General features: G+C 43.4%; 1 protein-coding gene across 4 annotated transcripts in view; it reads left to right on the top strand.

Annotated features, from left to right (window-relative positions):
• Positions 1-1197: 1197 nt before the first annotated feature.
• Positions 1198-18024, top strand: part of kdf1b (keratinocyte differentiation factor 1b) — a 35573-nt gene continuing 18746 nt past the window's right edge. The window contains exons 1-3 of one of the 4 annotated variants that reach the window (XM_060904105.1): positions 1198-1415; positions 11023-11975; positions 12289-12357. In XM_060904105.1, the coding sequence (XP_060760088.1) occupies positions 11042-11975; positions 12289-12357 (1003 nt within the window). In that variant the 5' untranslated portion in view covers positions 1198-1415; positions 11023-11041. The other 3 variants (XM_060904108.1, XM_060904107.1, XM_060904106.1) reach the window with 3 other exon arrangements.

The following is an 18024-nucleotide window of genomic DNA, read 5'->3' as shown; positions in this document are numbered from 1 at the left end:
CACTGACAGGAAGAGGATTAATGTTCTTGAACTTATTAGACACAGCAAAACCTACACCAGCTGTTTTATCATGACCACCACTCCAGAAGATTGTATGACTTGTCTCGACAATATTACCCGAGTATGGCCTTCTGACTTCCGTTAGCGCACATATATCTATTTCTGCTTTCTCAAGTTCCCTACAGATTATTGCTGTGGCACATTCAGGTCCGGGGCGGCACGGTGGTGTAGTGGTTAGCGCTGTCGCCTCACAGCAAGAAGGTCCGGGTTCGAGCCCTGGGGCCGGCGAGGGCCTTTCTGTGCGGAGTTTGCATGTTCTCCCCGTGTCCGCGTGGGTTTCCTCCGGGTGCTCCGGTTTCCCCCACAGTCCAAAGACATGCAGGTTAGGTTAACTGGTGACTCTAAATTGAGCGTAGGTGTGAATGTGAGTGTGAATGGTTGTCTGTGTCTATGTGTCAGCCCTGTGATGACCTGGCGACTTGTCCAGGGTGAACCCCGCCTTTCGCCCGTAGTCAGCTGGGATAGGATCCAGCTTGCCTGCGACCCTGTAGAACAGGATAAAGCGGCTACAGATAATGAGAATGAGATGAGATAATTATTGTTTAATTTAGTCTTCAGGAGAGACTGCCTGCACACAGTACTAGTATTAATAGTGTTTTTTTCTTACATGAAAACTGAGGCATTTATATTATATTTGAAGGTAACTTCATGTTGTGCTGTGAGGTTCTCTGCACTTTAACTTTTGAACCAACAGGTGCATTTGGATAAGTAAAGCCTATTTTTCTGCATTTTTGTAGTCCTGGTCATCTTTTATATTGGTAAAGTTGTTTATAGGACCATTTCTCAGTGTCTGTTTTTTTAATCAATAGTTTTTCAGTAATAACTTAATATTTAACATATCACTCAATTTTAATCACAAAAAGAGAAAATCGCAACAATCTCTCGCAGCTTTCACTTCCTCCCGCAATATAATCGCAACAAAAACCTAAAAAACACCGCAATTATTTGGAAAAGCCCGCAACAATCACAAAAAAGGCCCGAGAAATCCTGGGGGACTGATATTTTAAACCCCTATTTTACATCATCATTATTATTATTATTATTATTATTATTATTAAAACCAGAATAATAATGTTTGAAGCTGCAGCCGGGTGTAAATGACAGCGGGGTGGGCGGGATTAACCGGATGGATGACGTCAGCAGGAGCCGTGGACTACCTGTTGCCTCAGGTAACTGAAAGCAGCAGCGGTGTGCGGCTCAGAAGGAGAAATGGAGGCGTTGGAGAGATAAAGTTAGCTTCACACTCAGATCGAACTTGCGTTATTGCATCCACACTCAGGAAACATTTCTGGGTGAAACATTTGGGAGGAAAAACACTCTGCACTTCCGGACTGCGTCATTTCTCTCCTTCTGCCGTAAGTCAAGTTTGTTAGTGACTTTAGTCCTCGGATTAGTCTGCTGTTAAAGATGATAAACACATGTTACTGTGAGGTGAATAAGCGCAGGGTCTGTGTTTCCGAGGAAAAGCTTTTGTTGTTGTTGCGGACATGATCCCGCTTCCTCCTCGGTGAAGGACTGAGCGCGCATGCGCGGCGGTGCGGGTGCTCGAGTCGGTGAGTGCGCATGCGTGTGTTGCACTGCTCGACTAGGCCTTGTCTATCCAAACCCACGTGACCGCGTGCACAGGTATTTGTGCCCCTCTATAAACACCTGCATGTACAGGTGTGCACTGTGTGTGTGTGCGCATGTACAGGTGTGCACTGTGTGTGTGTGCGCATGTACAGGTGTGCACTGTGTGTGTGTGCGCATGTACAGGTGTGCACTGTGTGTGTGTGCGCATGTACAGGTGTGCACTGTGTGTGTGTGCGCATGTACAGGTGTGCACTGTGTGTGTGTGCGCATGTACAGGTGTGCACTGTGTGTGTGTGCGCATGTACAGGTGTGCACTGTGTGTGTGTGCGCATGTACAGGTGTGCACTGTGTGTGTGTGCGCATGTACAGGTGTGCACTGTGTGTGTGTGCGCATGTACAGGTGTGCACTGTGTGTGTGTGCGCATGTACAGGTGTGCACTGTGTGTGTGTGCGCATGTACGGGTGTGCACTGTGTGTGTGTGCGCATGTACGGGTGTGCACTGTGTGTGTGTGCGCATGTACGGGTGTGCACTGTGTGTGTGTGCGCATGTACGGGTGTGCACTGTGTGTGTGTGCGCATGTACAGGTGTGCACTGTGTGTGTGTGCGCATGTACAGGTGTGCACTGTGTGTGTGTGCGCATGTACAGGTGTGCACTGTGTGTGTGTGCGCATGTACAGGTGTGCACTGTGTGTGTGTGCGCATGTACAGGTGTGCACTGTGTGTGTGTGCGCATGTACAGGTGTGCACTGTGTGTGTGTGCGCATGTACAGGTGTGCACTGTGTGTGTCTCAGCCCTTTAAACTAAAACTCCCTCCCTGCCCGGACTCTGCTCCTCTGCTTGTGTAGGAAGGGCTGGAAGTGAAAGCATGCCTCCTCTGTTATGGGCTCTCTTTCATACTTACTCACTGTAATCTCATTCTCCTTGTGTGTGTGTGTGTGTGTGTGTGTGTGTGTGAGAGAGAGAGAGCGCATTTCACACCACAGAGCTGGTTGATCAGAATGAATGAATGAATGAACCCTTTATTATCACTGTTGCCAGCAGAGCATTTTTAAGGATTTTCCACTAGTAGACCAACTGGTCTGGGCAATACAATCACAGGCCCCAGAGTCCATATTCTGTGATGCAAATTGCCGCATTACGAATCCTCGTTTCAGCCAGCATAATATCAACATAGTTAATGCAGTGCCAAGTTTTCCTTGTTAAATGTATACTTGCATGGTACTTGGTTAATTAATTGCAACTGATTGAACCAAATGATAAGACATAACTTGGTTTAAAATTTGTAGCCACTTTAACAATATTTTTAAAAATATAATATGACAAATCTGTTTTAATGACAAGCTGGAGCAGGAGATAACAAACAAAATGATAATCATATTTTTCAAAATCGGTCCATCCTTGGCAGAAATATTCAGTTTTATTGATCGTAGTTATGGTCACATTCAGGGCTTCAAAATATACCTTAGAATATTCAGACTGCAATGAAACTTCACAAACTTTAGGCAAGAGTATATTTTAACGTCCTACATACCTTTAATTGCATCCTATAATGCACCGCTATCCTATGGAATCAATTTTGTGCCAAAATGAAAGTATTGTATGAACATTTTGGCACAAAATTGATTCCATATACAGAGGGGGAACAGGACAGGAAGACAGGGATAAAAGAAAAGGAAACACAATAATAACATGAGGAGAGATGAGGAAAAAAGAACACCCCCACACACACACACACACACACACACTATGCTCCTGTCAGGAGTACAGTGTGGGAACATTTAAAAACCTCTGCACACAATAACACAAGTACACTTTAAAACACGGGACTTGAGGGGGGGAAAGAGGGGTGGGAGGGAGGGAGGTAGAGGTAACCCAGCGCAAGCGAGCAGCCATCCACTCCTGCAGCCACGAAGGCGCTGGTCACACACCCGCTTGTCACACTGGGGGTGAAAATGGCGACCGCAGAAAGTTGAAGAAGAAATGCGAGGACCGGTGGAGATCCTCAGAGTGACCGTGTAGATGGTTTTAATCAAGCAGGACACTTGGGCTTTAGAGTTTCTACACACACACACCGATCAGCCATAACATTTAAACTGCATATCCTGGACCAATTTCGTTTTTTTTTTTTTTTTTATGAAAGTACGTCCCTTTACTTTAATGAGAAGGACTGTGGGAAATGGAGAGAATGGAATAAGGTGGTTTACATCTAAGCTCGATGATTTGGATTTCACGGACGATGTGGCGCTGCTGTCTTCAACTAAACAACGTATCCAAAGCAAGACGACTAAAATGAACGAAGAGGCGAGACAGGTCAAGCTGAAAATCAACAAAGACGAGACAAAGGTGATGAGGATCAGCACGAAGAGTCAAGAAAGGGTTACAGTCGATGGACAAAACATGGGTGAATTTGAGGAGTTTAACTATCTGGGAGCTACCATTTGTAAAGAGGGAGGAGGGATGAAGGATCTGAAGAATAGGCTCTTCAAGGCAAGAGGCGCATTTGCCAAACTCAAAAGAACATGGGACTCCAAGAGCATCATAAAGAGAACCAAGGTCAGATTGTTCAAAACCCTAGTGGTGCCAGTGCTACTCTACGGGTGTGAAACATGGAAAATGAACAAGGGAGATGACAAGCGGATTGGTGTGTTCCACAGTAAGTGTCTAAGGAGAATCCTTAAAATAGAGTGGAAGGATCATGTCACTACCAAAGAACTACTCAAGTAAGCAGGCATGAAGCCTTTGAGCAAGGAGGTAAAGAGGCGCAGATGGAAGATGATCGGCCATATCCTACGGCAAGACAGAAAGAGCGATTCCAACACCGCACTCACATGGACACCTAAAGGAAGAGGGGAGACCTAAGACGACCTGGCGAAGAACGGTGGAAAGAGAGAGGAAAGAGGCAGGTTGGCGGTCATGGGAAGAGGCAAGGGCTGCTGCAGCCAACAGAGAGAGGTGGAGGCATTCCGTGGAGGCCTTATGTGCCCCTAGGCATGAAGAAGAAAGTTGAGTTGAGTTGACTTGACGTCCCTTTCCACCAGCCTTTCTCAACCAGGGTGCCGTCAAAAAATTATATATTCTAACATTGAAATAAATAAAATGAATTAAAATCCCAAAAAACAATAGTTACACTAATGCAGATCATCGCCGCCTCATGCATCATCAAAATTTGTCTCACGGCCCCCTTTCCTATGTCACAACGTCACTGCCGGGGTCAGCGTGACTGCGTATATTTTATATGGTGGTGCCTTGAGAATTTGCATATTTCTGAAGGGTGCCGTGACTGAAAAAAGGTTGAGAAACGCTGCTTTACACACTCATCCAGAAGGGTAAATTCCGTCCAATTCTCTAGACGGCTTTGTTCTCTGGCTTTATTTTGTAAGGTGGGGGCCTCCGTGGTCAACTTTCCGATGGTTCGAACTGATACAGTTCTACGTGTATAGCAGTAGCCAGGGGCGTCACTAGGAATTAAGCTTTACTGGGGCACTGCTCCCCCCCGACACACACACACAAAATGCACCTTAACGTTCCTGTCCCCAACCTATGCAAAGTGGATAATTCTCATGCTCTCGTGGATGAAGTTATGCGAGGAATAGGTCAACGAGACGGAAAACACATCCCAGTCCCCAAAAAATTTATTGTTGGCATTTGGGCTTTTAATGCATGCTGATGCTAAACGTGTCACCTCAACTCTCACGATTCACGAACTTAGCTGGTTAGTTATGACTGACTAGCACATAGCCTACAACCTTAATCTTCCCTCTCTCACCCTCCTCCTCATCTCTCACTGTTTCCCTGCCCCCGTCTCTGCTTCGTGAGAAGAATTGTCTGATATCCATCTGGAAAAGTCATTTAATATCGTTTAATTCGATGTAGTTTAATGGGTTTGTTAGAATATGGTTTGCTTAGTTTTGTTGCAAAAACGTCGCGCTACCTTAACTCATCCAGAGCCCGTTCTCTGACTCATCCAAAGAGTAGACTCATCTCTCCAGTAGGCTAAATGGAGTCATGGCACGCCGCACACACGCTATGTTTACAGTGAGAATCTCCCAGACCAATCAGAAAATTAGTTAGAAAGAAGAGGCGATAGAAGTTTGAAACACACTCTGTCCTACAACTTACAGTAGATAAATGATCTGCCAAAGAAACTAGTTTGTTACGAAAATCTTTCAACATTTTCTTACTGGGGCACAGCTGATTTTTACTGGGGCACGTGCCCCAGTAAAAAAGGCCTAGTCACGCCCCTGTTCAGGAAGCTCTCCTTCCACGCTAATTTGAACGCTACCAATTTTGTTTGACGTTCCAATTTTCGAGTGGTCTGTTTTAAAGTGCGAGTGTCATCGTTATACCAGGGTGCTAATTTTTTTTCTCTGATCATTTTCCTTTTAAGAGGAGCTACATTATCTCAAGTACAGCAGAACGTTGACTCTAACACTACGTTCAGACTGCAACCTGAAACGACCCATATCCGATTTGTTGTGAAATCTGATTTTTTTGTTAGGCCGTTCACATTACCAATTATGTGAGACTTGTATGCGATCTCCAATATGAACGGAAAACGTCCCAAAAGTGTCCCGCATGCGCAAATTGACACGTAATAAGCACATCTACGTAATACGTAAACAAAAAAAAAGCGCACTCTTCAAGTTTGCAAGTAAAGCATGGAGATGAGGCGAGACCTGGCGATGTGGTTTTTGTGGCGGCGGCAGCGGAACTCACACAATAATCTGATTAATGTGGGCAGCAGACTAATGAGACCGAAGGTGTCAAATTACTGGAAATTTCCAGAACAATCTTATCTTGTAATACAGGATGGTTTAACATCCAGGTCCCTACCAAATCCACCATTAGCTTGATCAATTCTATAAAAGTCTATTTAAATTCTGAAAACTGTACAAATGTTGTTGTTGTTTTCCACCAAAGAGGCAGGATTAGCCAACGCAGAATAGTGACGTTTGTCTCTTGTTGATGACGTGTAGGTGGCATGAATGCGACGTGTCCGGTCAGACTGCAGTCGCATGTGAAAATAACGGATCTGCATCGGAATTAGGACCACATATCCAAGCGGCCTGGGTCGCATGTGAAAAAATCGGATCTGTGTCGTTCAGATTGTTAATAACAAATCGGATACAGGTCGCATATGGGCAAAAAAATCGGATATGGGTCGTTTCAGGGTGCAGTCTGAACGTAGTGTAAGCATTCAGTTGCCTGATTAAATTCTGCAGGGGCTGACAGTGACCCAATCAAAGTTGATAACTCTGGGAGATCATTTATAAAGCTCTGTGCAGTAGTTGACATGAATGTACGTTTAATACAGTAGCGTGGTGAGGTGCATATATTATTACTCAGACATATTTTGAATGAGATGAGATAATGATCTGAGAACTTCAGACTGTGGAAGTATGACTATATTGTCTACGTTTAATCTGAATGTTAGTATTAGATCGAGGGTGTGACCACCATTATGGGTCGGTCCTATGACACTCTGCTTAATCCCGACTGAATCTAAAATGGACACAAACGCTGTTTTTAAAGGGTCTTCTGGGTTATCGAAGTGAATATTAAAATCTCCGACAACTAAAGCTTTGTCTAAGGAAATAACCAGATCTGAGATAAAATCTGCAAATTCAGAAAGAAACTCAGAATATGGCCCCGGGGGCCTGTAAATAATAAGTAACGGAATTCGTAGACTTATTTTTCGAGGCTACATACATTATAGGAGTATGAAGAACTTCAAATGTATTAAATTTATAACCAGGGTTGTGTGTTACACCTAATCATTATATATCAATATAATTGGAAATTAAGTAATTATTTGCACTCCGGTGAGAATAGTCATGTGGCAGCTTTTCAGCGGTTTACAACTGGTTTGGGTGTAAATTCAGTGCTCGACGCCTGGATGCTTGTGTTGTCTCTCTGTGTAAATAACCTTGCTGGTTATCCACCCTGGGTACAAATCGCTTTTTGGTGACCGACACCCCGAGTGCAAATATCATCTACTGTAGTCTATAATTATGCCCATGTGAGGACTCCAGATGTAATACACCCAGCTAAACAAATGGCACTTAATGTTTAAATAATGCAAAAAAAAAAAAGTGAGCATGTTACAGGGTTAAAGGGACAGTGTGACACGACCTTTTATGTTGGTGCCAGTAAGTGGGACAAACCGAGACACTCTATACATTTACAGCATTCATGCGTTCATCCTGAGTAACAAGCTGGTCAGGGTCATGGTGGTTTCAGTGAGGCCGCTGTTTACATTTTGGGAAATGGAACTAAATGTTATAAAATTATCGCAGGCAGGTACAAACAAATATACTAAATGTACAAGAAGGATTTTAAGAAACGCTCCAGAGTGCATCTGGAGTTGAGACCGATTAAGAATGGGAACGCTGTAGCTGAGGTTGAGGAAATGTCAGCTCCAGGATTCACACACCTTGCTCATGCTGCTTATAATTGTACATCTGGGTTATTTATTCGTCTTTCTAGGGGTGGAGTGGTAGGGTTCGTGAATATAAAAAAAAAAAAGGATAAAACATTGACGTTAAAAGCTGAAATAACTATTTGTCAGAGTGTTAGGAAATGGTGCAGTTTATTCGTGAGATGATTTGTCTTGTAGAGAAATACTTGGTCTTGCTGTTTAGACACTGAGCTGCGACTATGGAAAGCCAAAAAGGTCACAAACACACCACAATTGTGTATGGAATTTAAGAATTTGCTGCATCCTAATTGATTAGTTTATTAGTATAACTCTGTGCATTATTTATGCACAACATAGCCAAAAGTATGTGGACACACCTCCTAATGATGCTCGATAAAATCGAGCACATTGCCACACAGACTCCAGAGATAAACACTAAAAGGCCAATTTATGCTGACAACGCAGTCCTCGCAGATGGTGTCGCAGATGGCGTCTGCGTAGCCCCCCCCCCCTTCGCAGACGCTCTGCGCGCACCTCCCAAAAAATTGTGACCGCCGCAGACAGCGTCGTAGACAAGAGGGCTCTGATTGGTTCACTCTACATCCGCTGTACACGCACTTCCGCTTCCCTACTTTCCCGGTTTGTTTTGTTTTCATGACCGCAATTTTTAAAAACATGAGCGAAGATGGAGCAGCACAAAGAGCGGTTGATCGAGGAAGTGAGGAAGTACGTACATCTATACAACTCCAGTTCTAGTCATTATAAGTAACCGGAGGATAAACACTCCACTAACCACACCCACCAACTACTCCTAGCGATTTCGCGACTTCGCGCCCCCTTGCGTTGTGGCGGTGAATAACATCGCGCACGCCTATTACTCCCCGCTCAACGATAAATTACAACTGTCTGCGAAAAGCTATCTGCGAAAGCCTTGTCGCAAGAGCATGCAGAGGCCCTAAGAGCTCAGTGAACATGATACTGTCCGAGGGTGCCTGCTTTAAGACAGCTGATGGGAGATCGGCCCTGGTCAACTGTAATTGCTATTGGGCGGCACGGTGGTGTAGTGGTTAGCACGATCGCCTCACAGCAAGAAGGTTCCAGGTTCGAGCCCAGCGGCCGGTGAGGGCCTTTCTGTGTGGAGTTTGCATGTTCTCCCCGTGTCTGCATGGGTTTCCTCTGGGTGCTCCGGTTTCCCCCACAATCCAAAGACATGCGGTTAGGTTCACGTGAGGCAGCCTTGGGCTGAGGTGCCCTTGAGCGAGCTACTGAACCCCTGACTGCTCCCCGGGCGCTCTGGTATGGCTGCCCACTGCTCTGGGTGTGCACGTGTGTTCACTGCTTCAGATGGGTTAAATGCAGAGGATGAATTTCACTGTGCTTGAAGTGTGCATGTGATGAATAAAGGTTTCTTCTATTATTGTGAAATGGATGCAGCTCAGGTACAAAGTGGTAGATCACACAAGTGCACAGAGCAAGGTTAGGGATAAAGGTCTGAGGCTGTTTTTCAGGGTTTGAGCCCCTTATTTCCAGTGAGGGGGAATGCTAATATTAATGCTACAGCATACAAAGACATTTTCGACAGCTGTACATTTCCAGCTTTATGGTGGCAGTTTGGTGAAAAACCCGTCCTGTTCCAGCATGCTGTACCCATGTACACAAAGCACAGGAGCTCCATGAAGACGTGGTGTGTTCAGGAATTGGAGTCTCAACATCCCAACATCACTGTCTGATCTCACTTATGAACACAACTCCACACATCATCTCATCTCATTATCTGTAGCCGCTTTATCCTTCTACAGGGTCGCAGGCGAGCTGGAGCCTATCCCAGCTGACTACGGGCGAAAGGCGGGGTACACCCTGGACAAGTCGCCAGGTCATCACAGGGCTGACACATAGACACAGACAACCATTCACACTCGCATTCACACCTACGCTCAATTTAGAGTCACCAGTTAACCTAACCTGCATGTCTTTGGACTGTGGGGGAAACCGGAGCACCCGGAGGAAACCCACGCGGACACGGGGAGAACATGCAAACTCCACACAGAAAGGCCCTCGCCGGCCACGGGGCTCGAACCCGGACCTTCTTGCTGTGAGGCGACAGTGCTAACCCTACACCACCGTGCCGCCCCTTCCACACATAATAAGTTAAATTTATATAGCGCCTTTCAAAAAACCCAAGGACGCTTTACAATTATAGACAAAGAAAGAAAAAAAATAAATATAATAAAAAATAAATTTAAAAAAAAGTGTGGAAAGCCTTCGTAGAAGAGAAGAGTGGAGACTGTTATAGCTGCAAAGCAGGGACAACTCTAATGGGTTTGGAATGGAATCTCTAACAATCTCATGTGTCCACATACTTTTGAACATATAGTGCAGCTCTAGATTACATTAATGCATGTTGGATGATGGTCATAAAGGGGTTTTTTTTCCCGGTGTAATAAAGTTGATAAAGTCGAAAATATTACTTCAACAAAGTGCCAGTTTTTTATTAGTTTGGTACAGGACGTTTAATACTATACACACACTTTTTTTTTTCTTTATTCTAGACATATTTCTTGTCAAGTGAGTCAAATGTTCAAATATTATAACGCTCAACTTTTTCAGAATTATCGTACGTCATAACACTTGGCTTTACACCATGTTTCCAGGCTCTGCTGTATAATGTTCCCAAACGTAATTCAGTCCATTCTGTTATCAGCGTTAATTGATTTGGGTCGGCTCTAATTATGAAATGTCCCGTAGTTCATAGATGCCATGAGCATAGTAGTATAGTACAAATGCTCCCAGTGTGTTAGCATATGAAATTGGATTGTTTTATCCGACAACCGCTTATTAGCATAGTGGTGCTAACCGGCTAATGCTAACCAGGCAGGAGCAGAGCGGTCACACCAGCAGTGAGGTCTGTTCAATAGAAATGGGCTTTCCATTTCCTGTGAGATATCTTGGTGTGTTTCTCTCTTTGACAGACCCTGACGCTACTACGTCATGTCAGGCGATGGCAAAAACATCTCTCAGAGGTGGGAGAGGGCAGGAAGTTCTGAAGCACTGTCCATGCAGAGCTGCAGCACTAAGAGCAGGGTATATGAAGAGCGCTGTGTTGACCCAGTCAGCCCTGAGACCCAGTACCCTGGAGCGGTCCACAAAGTCTATCAAAAAGATGCTAATGGCAATGCTACTGAGCCAGAGGCCGTGAGCTTTCTGACTGGAAAGACCGAGTCTACATCTGGTTCCTGCAAGTGTGGTCCCTGTGTCTCAGTGAAAAGCTGTAGAACGTTTGTGTGTAGCGTGTTGACATGTGGACTATATCGGGTGTGTAAGCAAATGCCATGTCTGCTGTCTGGAGAAACTCAAGGTGACGAGCCAGAAGTTCTAAAAACTGTGACATCAGTGCCAGATGACAAGAACGATTTTTATCCTGATCTTTGTATCGGTGGTGTCAAAGTGGGCCGATCAACGCTCGTGGAAGAGCACGAGCCGGTCACGTTCAGTCTTCCTAGGATGGAGCTGGACAGCCCAACATATCTGAGTGTCAGCAAGCATTTTAGTGGTTTACAAGATGAGGACTTTATTTATGAAGGCGCAGACGAGGATGTGGACTCGCTAATCACACGTAAGCTACTTGAGGTTTTCTCCGAGTTTGAGATCAACGAGCTAGCAAAATGCACGTCTGACTCGATGTTCCTAAAGCGCTCCCAGGAGATCAGTCAGCTCATCTCGGATATTGTCCAGGAGCATAACATTAAGGAGCAGGAAGCGGAATGCCGGTTAGTGCGCGAGATCATCCGCATCAGCACACGAAAGGGCAAGAAGAAACAGCCAGTCAGACAGCAGGAGCTGCAGAGAGACAGTGGCAACGACACCTGGAGGAGCAGCAAGAGGAGCAGCAAGAAGAACAGCTTCAATTCCATGAGCGATGGCAGTAAGTGGCACCCGCCTGCTTTATTACTTTTTCGGCTTTATCGCAGAAATGAAGCATGCTAAATTTAAACATGAGCGTCTGTCTTGAAGGAGAATGACCATAACAGTCTATGGGTCAGGTTTCTAGGTGGTCACAGCTTGTAAACGTGTAGATTTGCTTCTGCTATACAGCTATTTGTGTCCTTAAAGATGAGCAGTGTTTTGTTAGTTCCCGGACCAGGACGACACGCAGACACTGTCCCAGGTAATATGATGTGTTGTCACTGACCGTGAGCATGGGAAATTAGTTTTATTCATTTTGATTTGTCTTTTAGGTCTAAAGATTTCAGAGGAGAGATCTGATGACATAGAGGCACGAAACCTGCGGAACAGCAGTAAGCAGTGTAAGTTATTTTCAGCTGCTCACCCAGAGCTGATGTTCCGGTGAATCAGCCAAATCAAATAGAAGCTGAATCCTGGATTATTACTGATTAATAGCAACATATTGCAAGAACTGGGCTTATTCCTTTCACTTCCTTAACTGTTTGACATCCACAGTTTCTCATTAGACCCTCCGTCCATTCAACCCATTCATTTCTTAATCAGCGTTAATATGAGCCACAGCCTTCTTCATAATTCTTCATAATCAAAGCTTTTCACTGTGAACAACTGAAATCTTCTAGGAAAAATCTGAACGCTGACAGTTTTACACTGTAGTGTGAACTATGGACGATGATGAACGATTAAGCTAACAGATGCATGTTTTCCTAACGGTATTTTTTGATAAACGCTACAATTTTAAATTTTATTAGCATACAATATACAGTTAGGTCCATATATACTTGGACACTGACACAAATTTTCTTTTTTTTACCTGTTTACTAAAACATATTCAAGTTATAGTTATATCATGGACATAAAGTCCAGACTTTCAGCTTTCATTTGAGGGTATCCACATTAAAACTGGATGAAGGGTTTAGGAGTTTCAGCTCCTTAACATGTGCCACCCTGTTTTTAAAGGGACCAAAAGTAATTGGACAATTGACTCAAAGGCTATTTCATGGGCAGGTGTGGGCAATTCCTTCGTTATGTCATTCTCAATTAAGCAGATAAAAGGCCTGGAGTTGATTTGAGGTGTGGTGCTTGCATTTGGAAGATTTTGCTGTGAAGAAAACATGCGGTCAAAGGAGCTCTCCATGCAGGTGAGACAAGCCATCCTTAAGCTGCGAAAACAGAAAAAACCCATCCGAGAAATTGCTACAATTTTAGGAGTGGCAAAATCTACAGTTTGGTACATCCTGAGAAAGAAAGAAAGAAAGCACTGGTGAACTCATCAATGCAAAAAGACCTGGACGCCCACAGAAGACAACAGTGGTGGATGATCGCAGAATAATTTCCATGGTGAAGAGAAACCCCTTCACAACAGCCAACCAAGTGAACAACACTCTCCAGGAAGTAGGCGTATCAATATCGAAATCTACCATAAAGAGAAGACTGCATGAAAGTAAATACAGAGGGTTCACTGCACGGTGCAAGCCACTCATAAGCCTCAAGAATAAAAAGGCTAGATTGGACTTTGCTAAAAAACATCTAAAAAAGTCAGCACAGTTCTGGAAGAACATTCTTTGGACAGATGAAACCAAGATCAACCTCTACCAGAATGATGGAAAGAAAAAAGTATGGCGAAGGCGTGGTACAGCTCATGATCCAAAGCATACACATCATCTGTAAAACACGGCGGAGGCAGTGTGATGGCTTGGGCATGCATGGCTGCCAGTGGCACTGGGTCACTAGTGTTTATTGATGATGTGACACAGGACAGAAGCAGCCGGATGAATTCTGAGGTATTCAGAGACATACTGTGTGCTCAAATCCAGCCAAACTGATTGGTCGGCGTTTCATAATACAGATGGACAATGACCCAAAACATAAAGCCAAAGCAACCCAGGAGTTTATTAAAGCAAAGAAGTGGAATATTCTTGAATGGCCAAGTCAGTCACCTGATCTCAACCCAATTGAGCAGCATTTCACTTGTTAAAGACTAAACTTCAGACAGAAAGGCCCACAAACAAACAGCAACTGAAAACCGCTGCAGTAAAGGCCTGGCAGAGCATTAAAAAGGAGGAAACACAGCGTCTGGTGATGTCCATGAGTTCAAGACTTCAGGCAGTCATTGCCAACAAAGGGTTTTCAACCAAGTATTAGAAATGAACATTTTATTTACAATTATTTAATTTGTCCAATTACCGTATTTTCCGGACTATACGTCGCTCCGGAGTTTAAGTCGCATCAGCCAAAAAATGCATTATGAAGACGAAAAAAACATATATACGTCGCACCGGACTATAAGTCGCACTTTTTTGAAGGGTTATTCTATCCATAGAATCTGTGACTCTGTCTGATAAGCGGCGCGTGGTTACTGCATGACTGCATTGTTTATTTAATAAACGAACAGCTGAGCAGTGATAACGCGCCCTTTGCCCTGTAAGTAGCCTAGTCTGATTATTTTAAATATCTACTACTATCTTTAATACTATCACTATCGTTATTACTAATAGCCTATATTATTATTATAACTAATATTAGTAGCCTATTACTGATGCATTAATCAGTTTGCTTTTAGAATATTTTTACCGGTAGGGCTTATTATCGCCCCATGGCTCTTTCATCTGTGTTATTAAAGCTGTAGTCATCATCGAGGAGTGTTATTCTTCATTTTTGTCGAATTTTATTTCATCAAATCAGAGGCCAAGTAGGCTATAGGTATATCATCTCCAAAGACAGGTACGGTAGTAAAAACAACCGTCTAGTGAAAAAAAAAAAAAAACAACAACCGCTTTTAAATCCCCTACTTAAATCCTTAAAATGAGTCATTTAACTCATGTCTTGTGTGATCTGATCTCCAATGGTGAAATAAACCGGCTGTGATGAGTACAGTCTGTTATTTTAGAAGATAAATGTAATATATAATTTAATATATAGACTAATAAAAATTAATATTTTATAATATAATATCACGACATTACTGTCTGTAACTGTTTGTCACTAAAGCGTTTTCTAAGATCATAATGTCTGATATTATTATTATTATTATTATTATTATTATTATTTTACACACACAATAAGCGCATGTGCGTAAAGTTATAGTAAACCATCCCCCGCCTTTTTTTTTTTTTTTTGAGTCGCCGGACCCACCCACCTCCTGCGTTCTGGGACCTCCCACTTCACAAATTAAGCACTGCCTAAAATCACTACATAACTTATTTAAATAACTATAGCCCTATTATTAATAATAAAACACAGGTCAATCAAGTTTATCAAGCTGATGATTTCACTCCAAATCAGCAAATCCATTGAATTCCTCATCCTCGGTGTCGCTTCTGAACAACTCTGCCAACTCCAGCGGCAGACGAAGCGCCGTTTCCTCTTCTTCTGCGTGGCTGTCGTCAGACTCAGCATCAGCTCCAGTTATTCCGCGGTGAAAAAAAAAAACATATATACGTCGCACCGGAGTATAAGTCGCATGGCCAGCCAAACCATGAAAAAAAGTGCGACTTATAGTCCGAAAAATACGGTACTTTTGAGCCGCTGAAATGAAGGGATTGTGTTTAAAAAATGCTTTAGTTCCTCACATTTTTCTGCAATCATTTTGTTCAACCCACTGAATTAAAGCTGAAAGTCTGAACTTCAACTGCATCTGAATTGTTTTGTTCAGAATTTATTGTGGTAATGTACAGAACCAAAATTAGAAAAATGTTGTCTCTGTCCAAATATTTATGGACCTAACTGTATGTGCACTCACCGGCAGAGGTGGACAAAGAACCCAACTTCATTACTTAAGTACAGACCCCGCTGGTCAAATGTTACTCTGATACAAGTGAAAATTTTACAGTCAAATTTTTTCCTTAAGTTAAAGTACTGAAGTACTTGCTTTTAAAAATGCTTAAGTATTAAAAGTACATTTTCTGTCAACGCATCGTTGTTGTATTATTACCACAGCGCTTACAAAACCTAACGCCTCTGAAGCAACCGACTGGATTTACTGACTAGTTTGTAGAACCTGTAGAGCTAGCAAACGCTTTTCAAACTCGAAATCATATTGGGTAGCTAACGTTACTAGAAAAGAATGTAGAAATCTGTTTATTTGGCAAGATTATGCTAAAACATATATTTCCGAAAGAATTTCAGATAAGTTAACGTTTTTACATGCTAACTAAGTGTCCAAGTTAACTAGCTATGTGTTATCGTTAGCCGTGGACAAGGCTACAGCAACTTGGCGGGAAAATCCATAGAAAGTCATTTGACTAACCAGACTGCATAGCTATTGCAACGTTATCGCTAGCTCTAAAAGCACTGACAACTTCTTCATTGCAAGCTTTCTCTTGGAATAAAACATTTACACACCTCAGTATGCTTCCGCAGGTTAGACGGCGAGTTTTTGTAGGCCGTGATGTGGTTCGATTTAGGCAAACATTTAAAGCGAAACAAATCTTTCAGGAAACTGAAATATGGGTTTATGGGCCATGGGTGCGTGCGTTCCCAAGAAGAACCGCCTCCTTCCATTCTGGCATCGACTGATCATGTTAAATAACGCTGCTGAGAAATCACTGAACTTGATTTTATACAGTCTACAGACGTGACGTGACCCTAGTGATTACTGATCGGCTCTCAGTTACCCCTTTTCCACCAAATCAGTTCCAGGGCTGGTTCGGTGCCGGTGCTGGTTCACAACTCGTTCAACTTGCGAGCCAGCTGAGAACCAGTTTGCTTTTCCATAGTTCGCGGTGCTAAGCGGAGCCACGTCATTACGTCGCTGTATTCGTCACTATGTTTACATAAACCTTGCCGTGAATATCGAAGCAAAAACAACACGGAAGCAGCGGCAACAACAATAATAATAATGGATGACTTTGCGTTTGTACAGCTGCTGCTTCTCGTCGCTTAAAAATGGCGATCTTTCGCGGTCTTGTTATTGTTGTTGGTCTTAACAACTCCTCCCCCCCCCCCGCTGACGTAAGCGGTTCTTTCCTCTGGCCCAGCAGAGAGTTGGTGCTAGCCTGGAACCGGTTTTTCTGGCCCCAGAGCCAGTTCTTTGTCAGTGGAAACAGAAAACCCGGTTCCAAACTAAGCACTGGCCCCGAACCAGCCCTGGAACTGCTTTGGTGGAAAAGGGACACGTGTCACCTGAGGAAAAACCAATCAAGTTTTGGAAAAGAAAAGGGAAAAAAAACTTCCAAAGCCACTTCATAGTAACGAGGACCTTGATAGAAATGTAGTGGAGTAAAATGTACGATATTTGCCTTTCAAATGTAGTGAAGTTAAAGTCAGAAGTTTCCAAAAAAAATACTCAAAGTACAGATACTCAAGTAAATGTCCTTAGTTACTGTCCACCTCTGCTCCCCGGCCACTTTAATATTAACTTGTTGTTGATTCTAAGATCCCTGTTCTTGGCTGCAGGAGTGGAACCCAATGTGTTCTTCTGCTGTTGCATGCTGAGATGCTTTTCTGCTCACCACGGTTGTAAAGAGTGACTATATGAGCTACTATATCCTTTCTGGCAGCTTGAACCAATCTGTCTATTTCCCTCTGACCCTCTCTTATCAACAAGGCGTTTGTTTCCACCCACAGAACTGTCGCTCACTCACTCAGTGTTTTTTGTTTTCTGCATCATTCTGTGTAAACTCTAGAGACTGCTGTGTGTGAAAACCCCAGGAGATCAGCAGCTTCTGAAATACTCAAACCAGTCCATCTGGCTCAAACCAACACCCATACCACAGTGAAAGAAAGTCACACTCTGAGATCACAGTTTTTCCCGTTCTGATGTTGAAGTGAACATTAACTGAAGCTCTTGATTTGTATCTGCGTGATTTGATGCATCGTGCTGCTGTCGAGGGATCGGCTGATTAGAGACCTGCAGGTGGATGGGTGTTCCTAATAAAGTGGTTGTTGAGTGTATGATATTTTGTGTGTCAAGTCCCAATCCTACTTTCAGTTTATGTCAAAGTCGATCCAAAAGGGAGCTGATTAACTGATTCCAGGTGTTGAAAACTAGGTTAACTCCAAAGCTTGCT

The sequence above is a fragment of the Neoarius graeffei genome, chromosome 22 (genome assembly GCF_027579695.1).
Source record: "Neoarius graeffei isolate fNeoGra1 chromosome 22, fNeoGra1.pri, whole genome shotgun sequence".
In the NCBI taxonomy this organism is placed as follows: Eukaryota; Metazoa; Chordata; class Actinopteri; order Siluriformes; family Ariidae; genus Neoarius; species Neoarius graeffei.
Note: the sequence above shows the minus strand (reverse complement) of the source record. Positions and strands in the feature narration are given on the sequence as shown.